General features: G+C 45.8%; 1 protein-coding gene across 4 annotated transcripts in view; it reads left to right on the top strand.

Annotated features, from left to right (window-relative positions):
- Positions 1-540: 540 nt before the first annotated feature.
- Positions 541-24,178, top strand: part of LOC149334847 (uncharacterized) — a 221,262-nt gene continuing 197,624 nt past the window's right edge. For 3 of the 4 annotated variants that reach the window (XM_089551475.1, XM_089551474.1, XM_089551476.1), the window contains exons 1-6: positions 541-743; positions 5,903-5,973; positions 7,001-7,073; positions 12,163-12,284; positions 13,782-13,877; positions 17,951-18,142. In XM_089551475.1, coding sequence (XP_089407601.1) covers positions 652-743; positions 5,903-5,973; positions 7,001-7,073; positions 12,163-12,284; positions 13,782-13,877; positions 17,951-18,142 — 646 coding nt within the window. In that variant the 5' untranslated portion in view covers positions 541-651. The remainder of the gene's footprint in view (positions 744-5,902; positions 5,974-7,000; positions 7,074-12,162; positions 12,285-13,781; positions 13,878-17,950; positions 18,143-24,178) is intronic. The other variant, XM_089551477.1, reaches the window with a different exon arrangement.

Below are 24,178 nucleotides of genomic sequence, written 5' to 3' on the forward strand. Positions count from 1 at the left end.
AGCCTGAGCAGACCTCGGGTTAGGCAACTCTCTCATTTCGATCTCGAATCTATGCGAAGCCACACGGCGTGTTGTACGGCGGAGTAAAAAACAGCGGCAATCACGGACTCGCTTTCTTTCCCGTGCGGCGGCGAGACCGCGTGTAACGAAGCAGGCCCCGATAGTCGTCGATATCCACATCCGCCCACGGAAGTGGGGGTCCGGCAGCTCATTACCGTCTACCGCAGGAAGCGTGAAGAGCGCCAGATAGGCGAGCCGCCATCGTGCTCGACAAAGGCAGCTCTCGTATTGCATGAAGTGCAACAGCCTCTACGTAAGCCATATTTTAATGCGCTAAAACTACGACACATAAGAGAACGATCATCAACTAGCCCGACAACAGCTCTTGCGAGTGCAACAGCGTGTACGGCATATCGAGGAGAGGAAGAGGAGGGGGGAGGGAGGTTGTAATGATGACGACGACTACCGGTGACGCCGACAACGTCTTGCCACGTGATCTTGTCGTCATCGGTGGCGGTGGCAGGAGAAGACGAGCAGCCGACCTCGACCTTGCGGTATTTGAGCTCCCGGCTTCGCTGGGGGAGGTGGTTGTTCGCCGCAGCGCTTCTCTGTCCGCCAGCTGCATTGGCTGGTACTCGCTTCTGGGCAGACATGGCGGCGGCTGCCGTCCCAGGACGGCTGTCAGTCGGAGTCCTCCTTGTCCTGGCCAGCCTCGCCTTTCACGGCACCGAGTCCAGGAAGGGGTAAGGGTCTCGTAGTACGAAAGCAATCAGTCTACCCTAAGTTTGCCTTCTCCTAGGTTTCTCGAGTTCTAAAAGGGGGGGGGGGGGGAGGCATTTGTGATTTGTTGAAAATGTCCTCGATGAGGAACAATGTCCCTCGCTTGCCATTAGTGTACACTTTACAAGGAAGTTCGATTGAAGTTACCCCTAGTAACGACGGCGAGCCCTCCTGGGCAGATCTTTTTCTTATTATTATGCTGCTTTGCCGCGTAAAGTGACTTGCAACCTGCAAAATTTACGGGTAGTGCTGTAGTAGCCTTTTAAGGGCGACTAGTTGCATTCTTGCATAGCTTGGTAACGACGTCCTATTTCAGCTGCTTCTTGTGAGATAAACGTATGTATACTAATATACTAACTTCTGGTGAGGAAGTGCGTTGTCGGTTCTGGTCACCGAGATCAGGCGGCATTCCAGGCCTGGTTATGCAATTCCATCGACACGCGGAGTTTTTCTTTTTTTTTTATCCGGCGGAGAACTGCGTGGCACCGGGATTCGAACCCCGGTCCTCTTGCACGCGAGGTGGATGTTCAACCTCCACGCCATCGCTGCATGTGCCATCGCATGTGCATGTGCGCCATCGCAAGAGAAGGCAAACGTAGCAGGGGACGGCACAAAGTTAGGTGGGCGGATGAGATTAAGAAGTTTGCGGGAATACGGTGGCCGCAACTGGCGAAGGACAGTGTTAATTGGAGAGACATGGGAGAGGCCTTTGCCCTGCAGTGGGTGTAGTCAGGCTGATGATGATGATGATGATGATGATGATAGTAACTTCAGCCCTGACAGCAATGCTTCAGTTGTTTGGGCAAGACTTTCTGGATCATGGTGTGAAATGCACGGAGTTGCTTAAATCCGCTGCAGTGCTTTGCAAAGCTAATTACAGTTCACGTAATCCTTAAAATCTCCCCTGTTTTTGCCGCATCTGATCGAAAACGTCCACAGCTGTATACCCGTCCAGTTCTTAAACAGTATCGCGCGACCTGCCGGCTTGTCTGCCCCTTATCACGACGTAAATAAGCGCATGTGTTTCACATTCACATTCGTTTCGCCGCTCCGCGCCGTGGTAAGGGGCAGACAAGTTGATGGCCGCACGCGCGAGAGGGAAATGAATTTTAATGAGAGTAAAGGAGTAGAAGTCGGCTGCTGGTAACATTGCCCTGACCTGCTACTCCACACTGCGGAAAGGGAAGGGGAGGAAAATGCTGTTAGAGAACTGGATTGATGCACAGATACCCCTTTACCAAAAGGAACCGAGCAACAGGTTTTTGCTTCTCAGCCGTATAACGGAGTTCTTATAGACCGAAAGGCGTCAGAACGTGAGGACAAAGGGTAACCTTACTGTGCACAGATTCAGAGCTGAAGAGCTGGCATGAGTTGTTCTCTACGCGGCTAAGAACCAAACCACCGTTGTCCGGTTAACTTTTGTCAAAGACGGTAGGCGTTGAATGTACGAACGTTGTAATTATGTACGTTCAACAACCTTATCGCGAAGGCGGCGTTATGTACTAACCAAAATAGCAACTGAGACGAGGTTAAGCACAGTGCACTGAATGCAACTTTTCGGAAAGTTTGTAGTGAAATTCCTCGATAGCTACGCAGGATGTGCTGATTGAGTATCATAAACGACAGAGATTATAAGGAAAGTAGAATCTATTCACCTTTCCTTGAATGTGGCGTCATGCAGGGCTTGACGTGTTGGAAGAGCACAGAATGCATACACAACTTGCACATACCACCCAGACCGCTTAGGTGCTAACACCTAAACTCTGAGGCCCAAGTATAAGCCTCCGCTGGTATCTGCAAATCGTCGAACTGTCCAAAGCAAGTCCTTTGGTCTGTACGGCAGTTTTGTAACGGATATATTTCTATTTAGTTTAATTAAAAAATGATGTTTGAGCTGTACACTGCGATGAGTGGAAGAATTTCTAAATTTTTGGGTATCGTCAGACACATTTGCCCACGGGCGGGGCAGAGATGGCGTAGAGGTAGAGCATCTGTCTCGCGTGCAATGGGAGCAGGATTCGAATCCCGATTTTGCGCAATACTCCTCCTTATTGAATAAATTCCTCGTGTTGATAGAATTGCATAACCAGGAATGGAATGCGGCCTGACCTCGGTGATAAAAAGCTACAACGTACTCCCTCACCAAAATAGGATTTTGGCTGCCCTGGTGCAGTACTTAAGTGCAACCTACTAAATGTCCGTGTCCGTGTGTCGCGGGTAGCCGTCTGCGCTCTCAGCGCCCTCTCTCCCCACGACAGTCGAGTAAATGGAGGCCAGACGCGAGTGTGGGGATTTGTCCTGCCAGTAGCTAGCAACGACCTCAGGTTAGTCTCATATTAGCCCTAAATGGGCGCAAACTACTTTTTCCGGTAGCGTGCTACAACCTCCGGCTATTCTCTCGAGGACTCCATAATTACCTCAAGCTAGCGCCGACAGTAGCCCCGCAGCAACCTTAGGCTTGTCCCGATAGCCCTCCGTAGCAACCTCAGGCTGTTCCCGTTAGCAGCTCGCAACAGCCACAGGTTAGTTCGTCTGGAAGCCAGCAACAACCTCAGTGTATTTCCACTATAGTTCCCAGCAACGATAACCACCATTGTCGGCCCTCGCTTGCTGGACAAATGCATTAGCCTTATCTACTTCCCGTCCGCGCGAGCAGCGATTCCATTGGCGTTAGTCAAAATGATGTTTTTTCATGCCCCGAGTCATGACATCATTTCCGTATGGTCTCGAGCTCAGGAACCCTGAATAAATGCTATTATTTTACACGACGACGGCCTCCACGTCATGCTGAGCACTCAGAAACACAGCGGGAATTCCGAATGTTCGGTTCATACCAATAGATGGGAACGTAATAAGTCTTTTATGAGACACATTTTGCAGCTATGAGGTAGAATCGGCCGTGATTATCACCATGTTCGCGCAGAATCTCGGTCCCCCATTAGTGTTCTCAAAATAACCAGTTAAAATGTCCCCCAGCAAGGTTAGAATATGGCTAGTTGGTTGTTCACGAAGCATGGAATCGCACTAAACTGTTTAACGGTAGAAATACAAAAACCATACGAAGGAACGGAAGTACAGAGGAAGCTCCCTACACCATCCCCATTGAGCTACGCGTTGTTCGCTACTGGTGGCCGACAGATGACGCTAGTTGGTGATGTCAAGTAGAGTTCCTGTATATATGCTTTGGTAGCATATACAGGAACTCTAATGTCAAGAATGTACTCACGCGATTACCTTAGCCTCATCGATTTCCCGTCCACGCAGACAACATTGCCATGTGAATTACTGCTCTTTTGTTCTCTTTTTATGTGAAATCAGGTCTATTTTGGTGGATTTTTTCGCTTTATGCGCATCGAGAAGGGCGTGGAGCGTCCGCCCCACTCTACGCAGCGAGTGTCGGCCAGGATTAGAGCAGCTTTCACATCTAGGGCACTTCATTAATCTGCTGTAACACGGCTTAGGGGAGAAAAATGGCCCAGAGACAAAAAACCTCTTTCGTCTAATACCCTCGCTGCTGAAGCACAGTCGCGAGGCGTGGGAGGCGGCTAAAGAAGATTACATGCTTGTTATATATTCTTTGTCCTTTTTTATATCACCGTTCTTTTCTGCGCAATTTTTCCGGGCTTGCCTTTGTTCCAGGCGAGGGGAAATCATAAATTGGCTGTGAAAAGAACAAAGAAAGTGTGCTTTTTGAATGAATGAACTTCACTGTGCTACCAAGACGAGAATGCAATCGTGTGTAGTCGGGCTCAGAGAGCAAAAGCCAGTAATATATTCGCGCGGGTGGAAGCAGCTCCAGAAAAGAATCAAACATAAAATGGGATCCTCCCCATTTTCTCAAATTATCTGCTCAATGAACAGGCTCCGGTCTCTATGCGAGTTTCTTAATGAGCGCCCGCAGGAGTGCCGTGAAGTGAACATTTCATCGTGCGTATGACTGGGTAGCATCAAACCGAAATATGGATTTTGTGTTTGCATTTATTAAGCCACTCTGCAACGCTGTTCACCGTGCGGAGATTAATTTTTTTTGCAGTAGTGCACTCTTCATGTCTGTATTAAATTCATTGGGTGTGAATATTTATTTGACATTAGGCTCGTATAAAAATCAGCAAAGCATTTATGAAGGTTTGCCAGCAGGAAAATCGAATGGATAAGACGTGCATCCACGTTTCCTACAGAACAGGAGCAAAATCAAAAAAGCAATGGGAAGGCTTTACGTCACAGATGTGACGTAAGCAAGATGTGGTGGCGTTGCTTTCGCCGGCTGGGATGACTGGGGTAAAACTTGGGAGTTAAAAGTAAGGTTAGCGCACATAGGAATACATGGAAACAAAAGTTTTCAAAGCTGTTTTATGATTTCACAGTGCACCTACTATATCGTCCTTTCGTGATGAACAACTAGGCTGATCCTAGAACATATTCTGACAGTATGCAGCGTCACTGCGAGGGCGATATATTTTAAAGCATCGCGTTGCGCGCACATAAGGGTGATTCTCGGCTTGGGGTATGGAGCGACCCATTGGAACACATGTAAGCAAAACATTATGGAACGTTTTGCTCGTTTCACAGAGTACCACGCATGGAGGCGAGTGTTTGTTAATAGTTGGCGAGTGCTTTGAAGAAGTAGAGTGAGAGAAAGTATGCTACATCATTTCGAAGCTATCTTTTTAAAAACGCCACGACAGCGTAAACTGCGAAGCCTGACATGCCCCTAAAAGGTGCTCTATCCGCTGGGAGTTTACCCGAATCACGCAAGCTTGTCGTGTAGTCCGACATGCTGCCGGGTGCACAGGGATGAATTTGGTTATTCTTCATCAACGGTCGACATCATAGGTGCACTGTGAAATCAAAAAACTTATTTTTGCTTCCATGTATTCCTATGACTGCTAAGCCTTCTTCCCCCCCCCCCCCCCCCCCTTTATCGAATCCGGCTGCCGTGTACCCTCCATAGTCTGTAAACGCAGTGCTGGTCTGTACACGTTGTTAATAAACGACCGCAGCGTCTCTTTTTCGCTCAGATAATATTCACGAATGCTGAGGGCTCTTGAAATAAATAAGGCTCAGGGAAATGACGCTCGCACGCACCTTGCGCGAAGATCTGACGGTTCTTCGTTCTTTACAGCATCAAAACGAAATACAACGGCTCTGGCTTCAAGAGTCCTGTCATGGAGAGACTCGAGATGACCCGTAATGGTAAGCACTTGGGCTTTTTTTATTCTTGATTTCACGTTCACTGCTAAAGCCCCAGCCCTTTCATGAAACGCCGACAGAATTGACGTGAATGCGTTCGCGTGTAAGTTTGGCATGCCTTTTTAAGGATCTACGCAGTTCACGTTTTAATTATCTATCACACGCTACAACAAGGCGACTTGGTTCATTGAAGGCATTTATTTGCGAAATTACGCCAGCATACGCCGCGACCAGTGAGCAAATCTCGTGTAGCCACTTTACGCGCTCTCTTAATGAACATTTTCGGGCTCCGCAATTTCCCGCATGACCGTCCTAAGCGCAGGTGTACATAGAGCTTCTGCGATTCAGCAGCGATCCCGTGCGCAGCGTTTCTTGCCTGGCGTGTCTCCTTTGCTTGTTTCATCTGTTTATTTACTTTTTGTTAATACTTCCATCCGTAAGGGCGTTACAGGCTGAATTCAGATGAAGATAGCCCGCCGAATTCTCATGTAATTCAGCGCGAACTCTTCCTCCGTTTACGGCGCCTTTAGAAGCTGCGCAGTGTGAATCTGCTCATTTGTAGCATCTTGAATGACGAAGATAAGTGAACACGAAACAAAAAGAACAAGTGTTGGTGGGAAAGCTTAGTCCGCTGCTTAACGTCTCGACAAGAGGACTTGCCTGGCCACTTGTCGAAACGTTGGCTAGCCGCCGCCGTCTCTCCCCTCAACGCTTAATACTTTTGTTTTGTTTTTTGGTTCTAAAAAAATCCCAACTTAGAGCCTTCTCTCTAGAGGACAGATGCTAGCGTCTGTCTTCGCTTGTCCTCTTCTGATTGCGCCAGTCAGGAGACCAAAAATGAGCAGCCAGCCAACCCCTCTGGTAGAACTGGCTCCTTGTGCTCAATATTTTGTCTGTATGGCGCATTTCACATCGTGAGTAACCGCAGAGGCAATCATGCTGCCAGCAATAAAACACCGTACTAACGACAAAAAAAGAATTGTGCGGCTTTTTTTTTTCAGTCCATATTCTCGTTTTTCATCTTCTGCAGCTAGCGCATGGTGTGACAAGCCACCCAATCCAAGCGCTGCGACCACGGTATGCCAGATGAAACCAGGCAGCATGTAAGTGGAGGATTTACTTTTTTTATGCATTGTAGAAAACCTAGGAGTATTTGCTCAATGAGTCTCTCTGGCTTCCCTTTACTGCGTGATAAAGAAGTGTTTTTGTGGTTGTTTGCTGCACGTTCACCTTACTGAGTCGTTCAATGTCACTTTTCTTTCTTGTCACTGTGTCCTACAGCTAGACACATCCTGCAAAAATTGTCTGTTCACAATGGTACTTGAAATTCTTGAATAACATCTTTATCTTTGGAAGATGGTTTTATTTGGTTTGGTTTATGGGGTTTAACGTCCCAAAGCGACTAAGGCTATGAGGGACGCCGTAGTGGAGGGCTCCGGAAATTTCGATGCCTGGCGGTGAAATATAACTGACTTCAGAGAAGAAACGAAAAAAAGTATGCAAGGGTGTCGAGCACTCGTCATGTTTGTATCTTTTCTCAGGACTGATCCAAAGTCAAGCTTCCTTTCACTAAGCATGCATGACCAACTGGCCAAAAGCTCTACTGTCTAGCATAACTGACCGCTCGCCAACTGCAAAAAGAAATAAAAACATGGCATTCAGCATTTATTATCTCTTATAGCGCAACTGCAACAAAATATTCCTGCTCGACCGTTCTGAAATAAGAAACTACGGACATTACCATCGCCAGTAGAGTCTACCGTGAAGGGCACAGGTGTGGCTGAAGTATGTGTTGGCATTTTTTCTGCCCTGGAATATAGGAAGATTGACAGAAGCGGCGTCGGAGAACAGTGGCAAAGCTGAGAACAGCCAGCGTGCATTGGTGTGCGTGTTTGTAAGAGAACGTTCACACCGACGCGGTTTCCGGTCTACGGACATGCGATATCCGCTGGAAAGGCACGGCAAAACAGAGGAAACCCAGCAGAAGGAAGCTCTTCATTTTCTCTTGTTCCTCGCCTTCATTTTATCTGAGCAGGAATAGGAAGAGTAGTCGCAGTTATAGGCAGCTGTTGGAAGGCGGACCTGATGATGACTGAAGCGCGTTCGGTCACCGAAGACCGTCTGGAGAAGGAAGCTCAGTAGGCACGAGGCTGTTAAAGAGTTTCCCACAGCTTTTCGTTTCACGCTTCAACCAGACTGTACATGTGCATAAGGCTCCGTTAAATAGACACTGAAAATAAACTCAAGGGAAATCTCTATTTATCGATCACCCATTCTAACGATCCTCTATACATTAATTGAATTTGGAGCAGTTGTAATATTTAGATTAAACTAATTATGTGGGGATCGCTGGTATCTCTGACCACCAGGCCATTATGCTCACCCTTCCTGATGTCTTTAATAATAGAAATTGCTCTCGAATGAATTTTAATAACTTTTCTCCCGCAGGTGCTGTTTCTGTCATCGATGTTCTGCCCTTCAGTTTTGATGCGTTTTGTTTGGTTGAGGCTTGGTTTATGGGGTTTAACATCCCAAAGCGACTCAGACTATGAGGGACGCCGTAGTGAAGGGCTCCGGAAATTTCGACCACCCGGGGTTCTTTAACGTGTACTGACACCGCACAGTACACGGGCCTCTAGACTTTCGCCTCCATAGAAATTCAGCCGGCGCGGCCCTGATCGAACCCGCGTCTTTCGGGTCAGCAGTCGAGCACCATAACCACTGAGCCACCGCGGCGGTGCATTTTGTAATAACACAGCAATTGTTCTTGAACTCCGGGACCAGATCACGACCGTGGTGCACGAATGTATTGAATGCCACGCGCTCATCATCATCATCACCAGCCTGAGTGTGCCCACTGCGTGGCAAAGACCTCTCCCATGTCTCTCCATTAACCTTGTCCTTTGCTGAAGGCGGCCACCGTATCACCGCAAACTTCTCAATCTCATCCGCCCACCTAACTTTCTGCCGCCCACTGCTACGCTTGCCTTCTCTTGGAATCCACTCCGTTACCCTTAAAGCTGCAGTGAAAAGGAATCTGAACTGGTATTTTTGCCGCTGAGACTCGACCTACACGTTCCGAGCGTTCTTGGAAACTTCGAATTATTGTCCTGTGCTGCCGATTTCCCTAATTAAAATCGGATTAACGTCCGGCTCCCGCCTTTTTTTTTTTGAATTCCCCGCGAACGGTTCCGTGGCGACTTGCCGCTCTGCCATCGGTGGAATGATACGTAGTGATCGGCGAAAGCAGAGAGTCTATGCATATTTTCATTTCCGTGGGCCTAATTTTAGCTATGTAGTCTCTGACTACACCTATTTATTATGAAACAAAATAAAAGCGAAAGCAAAGTCTCCACGCGACTGCCTGAAAGGCACTCCATGCGTTGGTCGACTCCTCCCACCGTATGCGGGGAATTAAAGAAAAGACGGGAGCCGGACGTTAATCCGATTTAATTAGGAAAATCGGCCGGCCGCACAGGGCAATAAATCGAAGTTTCTAGGAATGATGGGAACGTGTAGATCGAGTTCCCGCGGCTAAAAGACGAGTTCAGATTCTTCTTCAGTTCACCTTTAAGGACAAGTGGTTATCTTGCCTTCACACTACATGCCCTGCCCAAACCCATTTCTTCCTCTTGATTTCGACTAGGATGTCATTAACCCACGTTTGTTCGATTACCCGCTCCACCCGCTTTGGCCACGCGCTAGTTATTGTTAAAAAGAAAACAGAAACCTATGGATTCCTCGGGCGACACTGCAGAAACCTATGAAAAAGAAAAGTAAATATTCTTTCCCCGGAATTGGAGCAAACGATTTTTTCTTTAGTCCTCAACTAAACAAAGGAACACTCATTGACTAACAAGGTTATTTCGAAGAATGCTTGTCCAACTTTATATTCAAATGCCGTAGAATATTCTGGCATTTGGTTTTCCCAACTTCAGGAGCCTGTGTTGAGTTTGCGATCAATAGTGTTCTACTCTGCGACTCGAAGGAATATTTAATGCATTCGATAAACAATTTTATTCGGTGTTTACGGACGACGATAGCACCACTCCTGCACCTGGATGACCTTTTAATCAGTGAGAATGGTATTTTAAATGTGGTACTTAACCTTGAAGTGAAGAAATCACCTGGACCGAACGACACAAATGATATCTTTTTGAAAAGACATGTACAATGGATGTCAGAGTATTTGTTTGTTTTATTTACGAGGTCCTTTCGTGATTGAAAAATCCCCAGAAACTGGGGGACTGTCCAAGTGGAACTGCTTCAGAAAAGTGGAGAAAAACTATTTATCAGAAACCAATGTTCAATTTCACTTGCACGACTGTTATAAAGTACTTGAACACATAATTTTCATCACTTATCAAAATTCCTGAACGCCAACAAATATTTTTTATTAAATGCAAGCAGAGATTTAGGAGAACGTCAATTTGGGCTAGATGGTGCATTATTTGAGACAGAAATTTAGGAGGCGTCATTTGTTTAATAAGTACACACAGTCAAAAAGATGCATCATTTTGCTTTGTCCATTATGAATGGAACGCAGACTGATGCAGTATTTAAGAATTTTTCCAAATCCTTCGAAAGGGTCACTCATAGAAAGTTAATTTTCAAATTAGACAACATAATTCGCGAAAAACAAATGCAGTAAAGCACTGCCCCTGCACCTCGCGGCCCGGCGGCGCAGTCTAGCTGCCGGCATTTTTACGCCATAGCGGAAAGAGCTCGCTGTGTTGAAAACCCTGGGTCGTCCTGTATCGTTCGGAAAAAATCCCAGAAGTTTGAAATAAAGCCAAAGAATCGGGGGAGGGGTCCAAATGGGATGTGACCAAGGAAAGATGAGAGGAACGATTTTTAACAGATATACTTTTTAACAGATTGCTGGTGGCGCGTAAGAAGTTACGGAGCCTAGACAACGTCAATGAATCTAGTCGGAGGGCTGATAATTCTGAAATCCTGGGGCACTGTGCTACGCGGTGAAAAGCTTTAGCGATGACAGTGAATGTACAATGTGATTGTTTATACTGAAATGCAGATAAGTTGTTAGTTGGAATAAAAGCGTTTTGCAAAAATGGTCCTTTCTGAATTCATGTTGATTAGCGTACAAAAAAGCTCAAGATTGCTGAAGACTTGAGACGCGTTTATGTGTTCTAGAATTTTGCAGCTGATGCATATGCGAGATATTCGAAGTTAAATTTCAGCTGTGCTTTTGCTTGCAGTTTTAGAAATGGATATTATTTTCGCAATCTTCAGTCGAAGGCGGTTCTCCTGTAGCTGTAGGTGGCGTATATATATATAAAATAAAATTTTACTCTGCACTGAAATGGTATTTTTTGAAAATATTTTAGAAATAATGCCACCAACACCAGCTGAAGTAGATACCTTATCGTTGATTATGGACATGTAACGCCTTATTCATAAATAGTTGATGCCAGCTGAAATATTTCTGACTATTTGTTGTTTTTTTTACTTGCATGTCTGCTTGCTCACAACACGCCTGCACTCCTCTGGCGGTCTCGGTTTGGTGGAGTGTTTATTGTAAGCTTTGTTGTTCTTGCAGTATTTATATTTTTCTTTCTCACTTTCTGTTTTTGTAGTAAATGCCTGCATTACCGGTGATCCTCCGTAGTTCATACCTTAAGGTTCTGTTGTGCAAATTATGTACCTTGCAACAACTGATTATTTAGAAAAGTTACTTAGCTAGAAGCAAACGAGCCAAACACCCCCTATGTGTAGTCGAGCTCCTTATATAGTACCTCGAAAGCGATCCCAAGGCATTAAAACTGAAATGAATTCAAAAGGCGATTTGCGAAAAGCACCTAACCCGCCGCGGTGGCTCAGTGGTAAGGAGCTCGTCTACCGAGCCGGAGTACCCGGGTTCGAACCCGACCGCGGTGGCCGCGTTTCGATGGAGGCGAAACGCAAGAGGCGCCCGTGTGCTGTGCGTTGTCAGTGCACGTTAAAGATCCCCAGGTGGTCGAAATTATTCCAGAGACCTCCACTACGGCACCTCTTTCTCTCTTTCTTCGTTCACTCTCATCTTCCTCCTTTCCCTTACGGCGAGGTTCAGGTGTCCGGCGGGATATGTGAGAAAGATACCTTGCCATTTCCTTTCCTCAAAAACCAATTTACCAAATTTCCAATTTACCAAAAGGACCTAAACGCAGCAATGCTTTTTCTCTCTCGCCGCAGGAACTGCACGGCTAACTGCATGACTGGTTTCCAATTTCCCGACGGCAAGAGGCACATGACTCTGCGCTGCGACCTAAGGTCACGCCAGTGGAGGCCACTAGCGAGGTTCCCGGATTGCGAAGGTACACAGCACTTGTCGACCAGTGGGGTGGGATTGGATGTACTAGAAGCACGACCAGTATCAAGGGGTACACGTGCTTCCAAACAACGTCTGCATATTCCCATTCAGTCAGTCTTGAAAGCGCGTAGTAAAAGAAATGTGAGGTCCAACAAGAAGTACGTGTAAAAAACAAAAGGAAGTGCATATTTGTCCCTCATACTTGGGGATTAATGACTGGTCTTGTGCAATAATTTGTTCGATTTAATGTTCTCTCAACTTGCATAGGTGCGACATCGGCGCTGAACTCAAGCATCGCGACGAACGCCGGTTTTTTTCGTCTTCATTGGCCTGCGCGCACGATGACGTCACTTGTTAAATAAGCCGCAACGTTTGAGACCGTTATGCTAATGAAACTTTTGACTGATCCTTCTTGGAGAATTTGTGTAGTTAGAAAAAAGGCAATAAATATATTTTGCATGTTCCCCTTGAATATTCGGATACCGAGAGCTGTAGAGATGACGCATCTGGTTTCGGCGTTTCTTAGTATTTCCTGCAGCTAAAGAATTACGTAAGCCCGTTTACTGTTGCATTTCCATGTTCTCGATCACGTTTCATTATGCGAAATACTTCTTTTTGGAGAGCGCAAAGTTGTGTGACTATGTCGCAAATTCAGGACTGCGGCAGCAGACACGGTAGCACCGCCTCCACGAAGCTGCACTGAAAGAGTAATTAAGATAAGATATGAATTTATTGGGTACATATTGGTTACATAAATTCAGTATACAGGCGAGGGTCTCAAAGTCGAGCGACTGTCACGGGACTCCTGGTAGATTAATACTAACTTGAATAAAAAACAAGGAGCATCACAGACAGGTACAATTAGCAGTAATAACAATGATAATTTAAATAAGGAATATTTATATAATGGAAATGAAATAGAAGATTAGCAGGGCGAAAAACAAACAGACGAGCAAAACAAAAATAACAAATCAATCTAAATATTATTGTACAGAATAGACCGTTGTGAAAAGACATATAAAGAAACAATTTAGAATACAAGGATACAGTTGTCAAACCACAAAAAACAAAGTCGAAATTTCTAACAAATAATTAATGGCAAGAATTTTCTAAAGCGATTAGAAGCAGTTCACTCCAATATTGCTGCAAAAGAAAACTTTTTAAATTCAATTTAAACATAGACAAAGACATAGGCGATTTTAAATTCAAGGGTAGATTATTCAACAGGGTAATTAGAGAGTAAATTTCCTGGCTGTTAAAATAACTTTTTAGGTGCTTTGATGGTTTTAACCGAAACGAAATTTTCGTGGCGTATATTCATCATAGCGGACAGATTGCACTTTAATTACTTAAAACCAAACGGGTCTCGCAGGGTACATTCATAAAATCGTAGGGTAGGCAGGAAGAAACATTACAGTCCATTACGTTGCTTTATTTAGGCTTCGAGTAGATAATTAAAAATTGCAATAAAGTTATAATTGCTGTTCTGTCCTACTCGCAGGCATTTGCCGTCCGGCCTGCCTCCATGGAGGTCGGTGCTACGGCAACAACCACTGCGTCTGCTCCAACCAGTACAGGGGAGACCACTGCCAGTACCGTGAGTGTGCCTCTCATTTTTTTGTCTACGAGCGAGGGCAGCCCCCCATGTTGTACAAGGAAGCAGAAAACCAAGGGATGGGTTCACCGTTGGTTAACCTTAACTATTTATTTATTTCAAAACGCACAAAAATTGGACATCAGTGTACAGAGGGCAAACAAGGAGAAAAGCGGAACAAATGTGTATACGAACAGACCCTGCAGCAATAAAGCTAAAAACACCTTCAGCCACTTCGGAAGCGGGGTACAACGCCTGGAAAGGTTATCATATGCAATTTTAACTGGTAGCATGCTAAACTATATTATTGAATAAAAAGAAGATAAGGGAAACAGTCCATGGCTTACAGCGCTTGATATACGTATAGGTCAGTGAGTCCCTGTAAATGTGTTTTAAGAGCTGCCGTAAGGCTATGGTCTTCTATTGTCACTATTCCGTTTAAGGAGCGGTTATATTCGCATATTGTGCTTGGGAAAAAAGCGATCTAAATACAGATGTCCGACAGGAAATTTCTCGTATTTTACGCCTATGGCCTCCTCTTTGGGCAATGTATGTGGGAAGTTGTAGGTAAGCTTAATGGTCAGTAGGAATATTTTATTCAGTATGTCGTTTAAGAAGATCAATCTCAAGAAGGTATGATGGAGCACTATTGAATCCCGCTAATGGTTAGCCAGCGTTCTTGTGCTGGCCCATCAAGTAAACTAAAGAGAGTATAGCCAAGGTGACGGCCCATCGGCAGCCACTCTTGCATATGCTGGTTGGTTGGTTTATGGGGTTTAACGTCCCAAAGCGACTAAGGCTATGAGAGACGCCGTAGTGGAGGGCTCCGGAAATTTCGACCACCTGGGGTTCTTTAGCGTGCACTGACATCGCACAGTACACGGGCCTCTAGAATTTCTCCTCCAAAGAAATTCTAGCCGCCGCGGCCGGGATCGAACCCGCGTCTTTTGGGTCAGCAGCCGAGCACCATAACCACTGAGCCACCGCGGCGGCACTCTTGCATATGCAAAGAACGAAAAACGACGACCGTATATTCTGCTTCTTGGCATCGACATATCAGCTGTCATATCAGCAAAGCAAACGCAGGGGGCCTGAAATACTCTTCGAATGACCCCGTTGAATAGCCCGCCAAAGTTTGTAGCGTAGAAGATGCGCTGCCTGGTTTGTCTCGTTGAAATGGTACAGAAAGTGGTGCCGCTACGTGCAGCTAGTGAGAACAAGCGCAATACGAGCCCGAAAGGTGTTCACCGACGTTCGTTGTGACTCAAGGCACGTCTATACTCCGAAGTTGCGCGCGCCAGCCAAAGATGGACACTGTACTTTCCCATAGCGCCTCACCGTCGATGTGTTCGCTCGCCCTGACCATGCCGGCGTCAGCGCAGAGTATGCCGCTGGGCGGCGTGACGTCGCCAGCGTACAAATCCGACCGCAATCGGCGCTCGCCCGCGCGCCAATAACGACGGAGTATTACGGCGCGTTAAGGGAAGCACTTTGAGGAGAAACGTGTCTTTTGAGCGCCTAACTCGTTCACAGCCACAGTGGTTTGTAGGCTGTTCAAACGGTTTCTAGCGAGGGCAGGAAAATCGAAAGACTGATAGCTAATGAATCCTCTATTAGTATTTCGCAAAACATTTCGATCTAACTTATACAGCACCAGAGATATCACCGATTAAGTACATCTCTCTTCCGTTCCGCTTTCAACTAGTACGCGAAGCCAGCAAGAAAAAATAAATCTGAGCAAACTTAAGCTTCACTTAAGGGTATGCCATGATAGAGTTAACGAATCTCTTCACCGGCCTGGAGTCTTTTTTACATTCGCAGACACGGAGAGTGTAGTTTAATTTATTTTTATATTTTTAAAAGTATTTTTCAATATTTGCCACAAAACAAACAGGCCCTCCTTTAAAAAGTCGATCGAATGTTCCTCGGCTTGTATATCCGTTGCAAGTGATGGTCTGCGCGAGGAAGAAAGTACCAGCGCTGTACAGACTGTTCGCGACCTTTGTTTGGCGCTCTCAATGGGAGTCTATGCGTCGAGACAATTTGTTTCTTTCTGTCGTGTCTGGAGAAGTTGGCCTTGCTCACTGGTTTTTTTTTACCAGCTTGTTTCACGCTTTTTCGTGTTGAAAGCTGCAAGCCACCCATTTCTGCTAGCGGTGCTTACTGGACGACTGAGTTGTCGGCTGTGTTATCTGTTTGCTTCGACTGGCCAGGGTCGGGAGGGAGCCTTGCGGGGTTTCCTGAAAGAGGTTTCTGATACCTTCGATTTCCTGACAGCTTGCTTCTTGTTGCAATGCTTACTTGACCAGTCAAGGAGGCAAGTGGCAAAAATACTAATAGAATCTCTATCCCATGTGCCCGTATATCGGCAGCCTTACCCTGGTTTTATGGATTCTAGTGTATTGGAGAGAGTTCAGCGAATGTATATTCACTCTGCTGCAAAATCTTTCCTTTTTAAAATCCATACTTCGAAAGTACCCGTAAAGGCCTGGCTTTGCGCCAAAGGAGGTATTGTGCCACGGTCGGTGAACTGTCGACTGTGCGGCCAACCAGAGACATTCGATGATTGCTTTGCGTGGTACCGTTATTTATTCAGTGTTTTTCTGGGAAATACGACAGCGGACAAACAAAAATGACATTGAGATCTTGCCTTAGAGTTTAAGGTTATGCGTGTCCTGAAAGACGCCAGGATTCCGAGCGATCTGCTAATGATGACTGGAATTTTTAGCCCGCGGAAATTCCGCATGGTGGATTGACACGCAGAACCACCTCGTTCATATAAGCCTCTCTTCAGTGAACAGTGGGAGTTTATGCTGCGCAGGACCGGCCGCCTGAATGGTTGCCGATTCTTGAAGCATGTGTATGTCTCCCGCATTTTGATGTGCTGATGGAGTGCAGTGTACGATGACACGAGAATGTGTCTGCATCGCGGAATAGTACATGTGTACGTAAATCATTTGGTAGCTCAGCGGATTGGATATCTGTGCAGTAAAGAAAAAGGTTTTCTGTTGTCGAAAGGTAACGCGCCCGGCTCACGATGCAAGGGGCAGAGGTTCCAGTCCCGGCTCGACCGTTTTTCTTTTTAGCGCAATTGCTTTCTTTCTTCAAACGAACACCGTAATAGTGGTGGGATTACGTCACTACCGTGTAGACACATGAGGCGTTGTGTAGTGACGTCATCACTGTTGCACTGTGTCATCGTTGTGGGGTTTTTGAATTACTTGCACGAGGTCATGTGTATGCGACATCAATACCTTCTTGACCAGTCACGACTATCTCGACACGCCAACGCCAACAATGGCGCTTTCATGGACCGTTTCAGGCACCCTTTAAGCAACGTTTTCAGGTCCTACAACGTTCATGTGTGCGGAACATGCCACGCTGAGTGGTTCGAACAATGGCGTCAGGAATTACAAACTAGTGACGTGCCACGTACTCCACCAAAGAAAAGTGAAATAGTAATAATAAACAATATTATACTCTCCACCGCAAACAGCTCTCACAGGATCTCCCGTTACAGAGTGGCAACTGTCTTGTGAGCCCTTTTATATCTTCTCCATTAGTGCGCATTGTCTACGGAAAATAAAGTCCGCAGACATCTTGTCCGCACACTGTCTTGTGAGCCCTTTTATATCTTCCCCATTAGTGCGCAATGTCTACGGACTTTATTTTCCGCAGACATTGCACACTAATGGGGAAGATATAAAAGGGCTCACACGACAGTTGCCAATTTGTAAAAATCAAAAAATCAAAAATCAAAAATCAAAATAAAATAGCAATAACAAACAATGTCATACTCTTCACCGCAAACAGCTTTCACTGGATCTCCCGTGAACTATTGGAAACTAGTGGCAACTATCCTGTGAGCCCTTTTATATCTACCCCATTAGTGTACAATGTCTGCGGACTTTATTTTCCGCAGACATTGCACACTAATGGAGTAGATATAAAAGGGCTCACAAGATAGTTGCCATTCTGTAATGGATCCCCAACAGCGTACTAAAAGTGCTTATTGTAGCCGCCCTACGTTGTGTGTGTGTGGTTGTAGTTAGCAACCCGTTTCTTCGCGCCCGCAGCCGTCAGCCTGTGCGACCCCCACTCTCTCTTCGGCGGCTCGTCCTGGCGCTGCAACCACACGCACCTGGAGACTCTTTGCACGGTGTCCTGTCCGTCGGGCTTCGTCTTCCGGGAACCGGAAGCCGCTCAAGTGTACCGCTGTAGTCTTCAGGGAGTCTGGGACCCACCGTTCGGACCATCCTGTGTGCCCGGTAAGCGAATCGCACGTCCCTAGGAGTCGTTCTTCAACTCAACTGGTCACAGAAGAGAAGGAGCTTTAATGATGGTCGGAAAAGGAGTGTAGATATGGCTCTGGTGCGAAACTGCGAATTGAAATTCCCGCAAAATTTTCTTAGAAAGAGGAGGCCGACAGGAAAAAAAAATCTATCTGCGAATTTAGATGGAGGTCAAATTCTGTAGGTCCGTGTACTTTGCGATGTCCGTGCACGTTAAAAACCTCAGGTGGTCGAAATTTCCGGAGCCCTTCACTACGGCGTCCCTCATAGCCTGATTCGCTATAAACCCATAAACTAAACTAAACCAAACGAAACCAAAAATTTAAATTTAAATATTGCCGCGTTTCCACTAAGGGTGTGCGAATATTCGAAATTTTCGAATACAATTCGAATGTTATATTTTTAGATTCGTATTCGATTCGAAATCCAAGTATTCGTGTAGTTCCGAATATTCGATCCGGCACGAATATTCGGATTTGGCCGATAATATATGGCGAGCACCGGTGTTCATTTCGGCCTAAAGTCTTATCGACATAGACATAGCAACATGGCGGCACCCAGAGCCATGCGTAACGTTGGGCCATGCCGTAGCTGACTGGGGCTAGTGAGCTTCCTTGTGGCTTTGCCTGCGAAGCCGGTATAGTAAAAGTTGTGCACGAAGTACCTCGCAATACCTGCCACTTCAGTGCCAAGTGAGAGGGCATTTTCTGTGGCTGGAGAAGTCGTTTGAGCTCGAAGGGAACGACTTCGGCCTCACCACGTAGAGCAGCTGGCTTTCCTTCACGACAACCTTTAATGTTCATCCCAGCAACGCGCTTTTGCGCTTATGTCAAGCTAGATTTAATCAGTGCTGTGTATGAGCCATTTTCTTTGATATTTCCACTCTTCTAAGAATAATGTTATAATAGACTTTGACACTTTTTGTGCAGCCACACACACCTTTTGTGTTAAGTTACTCACTGATAGTTGAACTGTGATGTTCTTGGATGCTCAAATGAATGTTTTGTAGTGGTTAAATGCGTCTGTCCTTGATTATTTGATATTCGATTCGATATTCGGAACTAAGTATTCGTATTCGATTCGTATTCGAAAAATTTGATATTCGCACAACCCTAGTTTCCACTATAATAATATAAATAAAAATGAAAAATACTAAATAAAAATTAAAAATAAAACTTTAAAAGTAAGAAATGAAAAAGGGAAGGAGAAAGAGAGGAAAGGAAAAGGCTTTCGCATTTCCGCTCTTAATAACACTTTAGTAAAAAATTGGAAAATTCGTATTTGGCGAAAGGACATGGCGCAGTATCTGTCTCACATATATCGGCGGACACCTGAACCGCGCCGTAAGGGAAGGGAGGAAGGTGGGAGTGAAAGAAGAAAGAGAGAAAGGGGTGCCGTAGTGGAGGTCTCCGGAATAATTTCGGCCACCTGGGGTTCTTAAACGTGCACTGACATCGCACAGAACACGGGCGCCTTTGTGATGTGGGTGGTGGTGGTGAAAACATTTATTACGAATGAACAGGAGGTATGTTTGGATCAGCCCGTAAGGGACCGATCCTTACAAACACTAGGTGGAGGTCCCTAGTAGGGGACCCCAGTGGCGGTTGCCGCCGCCCGGGCTCGCCCGACTAAGGCTTGTTGGGCCTGTAAGTCGTGGCAGCCGAGCAGGGTCGCCTCCCAGTCCTCCCGGGTTGGGTGGGGGATGGGGGGAATAGCGGGGTTGGAGGGGCAGGCCCACACCATGTGATAGGTGTCAGAAGACACTGCACTACAGTGTGGGCAGCTGCCGCTAAAGGAGGGGTCAAAATGTTTTAGCGCTGCCGGGCACAGCAATGTATTGGTGAGAAGGCGGAGAAGGAGCCGCTCATCCGCCTTTTCAGGCCTTTACATGGGCTAGGGTAAAGGCGATGACAATTTTGATAATATGTTGTAATATCTTTGAATGTATAGACCGGATTAAAATCGGGTTCCTGGTCGGATGGGGAGGAGAAAACGGCCTGGTGCGATGTCAGTGCACTTTGAAGATCCCCAGGCGCAATCCCTTAATTTTTTTTTACCCCATTACGGAAGCGTAGATTGCGCGTGTGCGAACCGGATTTCACAGATACGAGTGGGAAGAGACAGGATAGGGAAAACAGCACCGAAGAAAGTGAGCCTATCTGTTGTGCATACATGAAAAATTAATAAATGATGATATTTCACCTTAGAAATCGTAATTTTGTCCTTAATATCGCGGCAATAATAGATTGCTGTTTTTTGAGACGTGAATATCTAAGCTAAAGAAAAATTGGGAGCAGCTTCGTAAGTAATGATATCCATAAAGTGGGGCATTACCTCGGCGAACATGCAATGCGCTAGTGAAATTAAATTATAGGTCGGTTCAGACGCGCCGTTCTATGGTGCACGGGCTGCTATTTCGAGAAACTGAAAACGGCTCAAGTGAGATTACTTTCCTTTATGTATCGCCCGAGCGAAAGCGGATTATACGAAAAATAAGTAGATAAGTAAAGAAGCGCAGCTGAATTGTCGAGAATTGGCTGGCGCATCTTGATTTTTGTTTTACCACTAAAATTGTGACCGCCTGCAGGGAAATGATTTATTTACAAAAAGCACTTAAAGATATGTGATGGCCCTGTAATAATATTAAGCGGCTTATAAAATGATAAAAAAAACAATCGGGAAAAAGGCTAAAAGCTTGTTTTTACTTTTTCAAGAGAGAGAACCAAACAAACAAACAGAGACAGAAACAAACATAAATAATAAAATATTGCGCGGGTACGCCTGACTCACAACTGCCATATTTTGTTTACACGCAAGCATGGAAGATAGTGTGGCTACCCCATGAGCATAATGTTTGGGCATTTCTTGCTCGCTGGCAGTTGGCCGGATAGCTTTTTTAGAAAAATGAAACAATGTACGTCAGTCAGAAAGAAAGGGGGCGCTTCTGAAAGAGCTACGAAGAACTGCTTTATACTGCTTGAATTTATTTTTCGGCTACCCTAGCCCAGTTAGCGCTGTAAAAAAATTGTTTACTCAACTCTTTATTTAATAAGATATTCTATTTTATACCATTAATGGTCTTCCTGCTTTCGAAAAATACATGGAGAGTTGCTTTGCCAAAAGCACTCATTGCGCTCAGGGCAGGGTTCGCATAGCACAGAATGTGTCATTATGCTTGTGTGGTTTGAGGGTTTTGCGGCTGAGACTAACGTCGCGGGTGCGATCACCGCCGCGTAGGCTGCGTTTCCAGGGAAGGCAAAGGAATAAACGGACGTTTGCTCAAAGGTGTTCGAAATAAATGAAGAAATCAATCAGTAATTGACACAAGAAACATCATTTGCTTTGATATAGAAACATGTCAATCTTTTTGTGAACATTACTTATTGCACAGCAAGTTTGGTTGGTTTGGTTTGGTTTGGTTTGTGGGGGTTTAACGTCCCAAAGCGACTCAAGCTATGAGAGACTCCTTAGTGAAGAGCTACGGAAATTGCGACCACCTGGGGTTCTTTAACGTGCACTGACATCGCACAGTGCACGCGCCTCTAGAATTTTGCCTCCATCGAAATGCGACCGCCGCGGCCGGAATCGAACCCGCGTCTTTCAGGTCAGCAGCCGAGCGCCATAACCACTGAGCCACACTAGCGGCCGCACCGCAAGTTGAATGATGGCAATAATTAATTTTTTTTTTGTTGCGAAAGCAACACTTCGCGAGTCGCCGAGCCATTTCGAGGAGCTGAGGAAAGACCATACTGCGCATGCGCGAGGAGCAGTGACGTCACACGGCGCACAGCTGGCGCGCCGCCGCCGTCGCTGCGCGGGTGACTCAGAGGTGCCGCCGCCGCGCTCGCCAGTTGAGCATGCGCAGTAGCGGCGCATAGCTAGCGTGCTGGGTCCACTGCCGCTACCGCGGGCTCTCCATCGCCTCTCTCTCTTTCTTCGTTGCTTTTGCAATACTCCATGTTTAACCAGAGCTAAGCCACTGCCATTTTTTTATTATTTACACATACTGCAGCCCATTTTTTTTTTCCTGGGCTATGACAGGAGTGCGTATACAGGTACAGGGCGCCAGTCACATACAGGGCAGCATCAAAAGACTTAAGGAAATACCGCCCGCCGCAACACAAAAACGCGCACGCGGATATTCAAACAATATAAATGACTGAATGCGTGGCTATAGCACGCTATGTGGAGCAGAGAATAGCTGAATACGGTTTTCATGTCTTTGTGTTCTTCAACAGCGCAAAGTGCGATGTTGAACAACTCTGCAGGAAGCATTTCGTTGCCTCTTGGGAGGTATCGTTCTACCGGGCTCAGTACGACTTGCATCGCCTGCGCTATCGCTTAGAAATGGCGTTTTGCCGTGCTGCAGTCAAAGTAGGCGGACAATTATTTCAGTCTTATTTATCTCAGAAGTTCCAATAGGCTTTGATATAACCCCAAGCAGCGATAAAATGTGATAAGCTTGCGTAAAGGAAGATCCACTGGCAACCACAGGTCGTGCCTGCAGTTGAAAGTCTGCAATAAAAAGATTGTATGCATAACGCCATAAAGTCGATATTTATTAGGCCCTACAGCACCTTTCCACACGAAAAGCGACGCTTTCCTACACAGGTAGTAAACATAATTTTTAACTTGTTTGCGAGACGCTCTTGAGATGCGCGTTTTCATTCAACGATACCTAACTCGATCCAGAGTCCTTTTTGACGCGATGGCATTATGGGCCCCGTTCAGCGCCAAAGGCGGTGTCGTCCTGTCGGCCTCAAGCGTTGTGGAGCCGCGAAACTCCGCATTGGTCGAAAAGGTTTGACGTCACATGTGTAACGGCCCGATTGATTAGAATTAAAACAATCCAGGAATTGTGATTACAAGATCGCAACCTAACTGAAACGTCATTACAGCGTGTAAGTCTAAAAAGTAATTGAAAAGAAAATTGTGTCAATTAGTGGTATATCACACCCCTGACCTTTCGATTGCGAGTGAGACAGGCTACTCCTTTGTCACGCAAGCATGTTTTTACGGCTTGGCTAAAGCAGGGTTTTATATATATCTCGTGCGGTCTTTCGCGTAATGTGGTTGTTTACGACTGAATGCTAATTGGAATGTGAGATCAGAGAGGCTCTAATTAAAGGAATAGCGATTAAGCGACCCGCAAAATGTGTGTCTGTGAGGGGTGTGTGTACGGGAACGACTGCATGCTTGTGTCAGGTGACACTGGTATGTCATGTGCTCTGGTAAGATTAGTCGAGCGCTTGATCCGGTAATATGCTAATGAGATCAAGCAGAGTCGCTGAAAAGACTCAATGACGCTATCTCGTCGGAACCTTAAAGGCTGAGATTAAGTGTCCCCCAAATTTCTTCTCTTTGTTATGCGCTCTTATATATTCATATTTATTATCTTCAATTTGCCAGCATTTAATCTTTTAGTCTTTTTTTTCAAGAAGCAGAGTTTATAACTATTTCTTAAATTCCATTGCAAAGCGTCTTTCCTTCATTCGGAAGGCATCTGTAGATAAAATACGTATAAATACGCCAGCGCCCGGTGCTCCAATTTGGTTCATGAGAGCTGTTGAAGCTGCGCTTTTGCAGATCCACAAATTTAATCATAATCAGCTTATCAGGAAGTGAACGACGAGGACCTAAGGCGATTTCGTCCCACGCCTTCTCGTGCTTCGTGAATCTCTGTCCACGGGCTCTTATACTGGACCAGCGCCTTGGTTCTTCTTTTTTGCTTTTATACGTTTTAGTTCGCCGACGCTAGGTACTTCAGCAAAATAAAAACGGCTCCCGGCAAGCAGCCATATTTTTAGCAGGGATGTGGTGTTCAGGTACTACGGCAAGCACAAAGCAAAGTGTGCCTGTAGTGCGAGTACTGTGCCTGCCAGTTCAAACAGCTCGTTTCTATGCCAGAAACTGCCCAAAGTCTTGACTGACTCGGAAACGGTTAATTCGAACTGGGAGAGAAACGCTAATTTGTTTGGGATATGAATATTTCAAATATGGGATGGCATTTTA

Source organism: Amblyomma mixtum, chromosome 7, assembly GCF_055824585.1.
Source record: "Amblyomma mixtum isolate Tamu chromosome 7, ASM5582458v1, whole genome shotgun sequence".
Taxonomy (NCBI): domain Eukaryota; kingdom Metazoa; phylum Arthropoda; class Arachnida; order Ixodida; family Ixodidae; genus Amblyomma; species Amblyomma mixtum.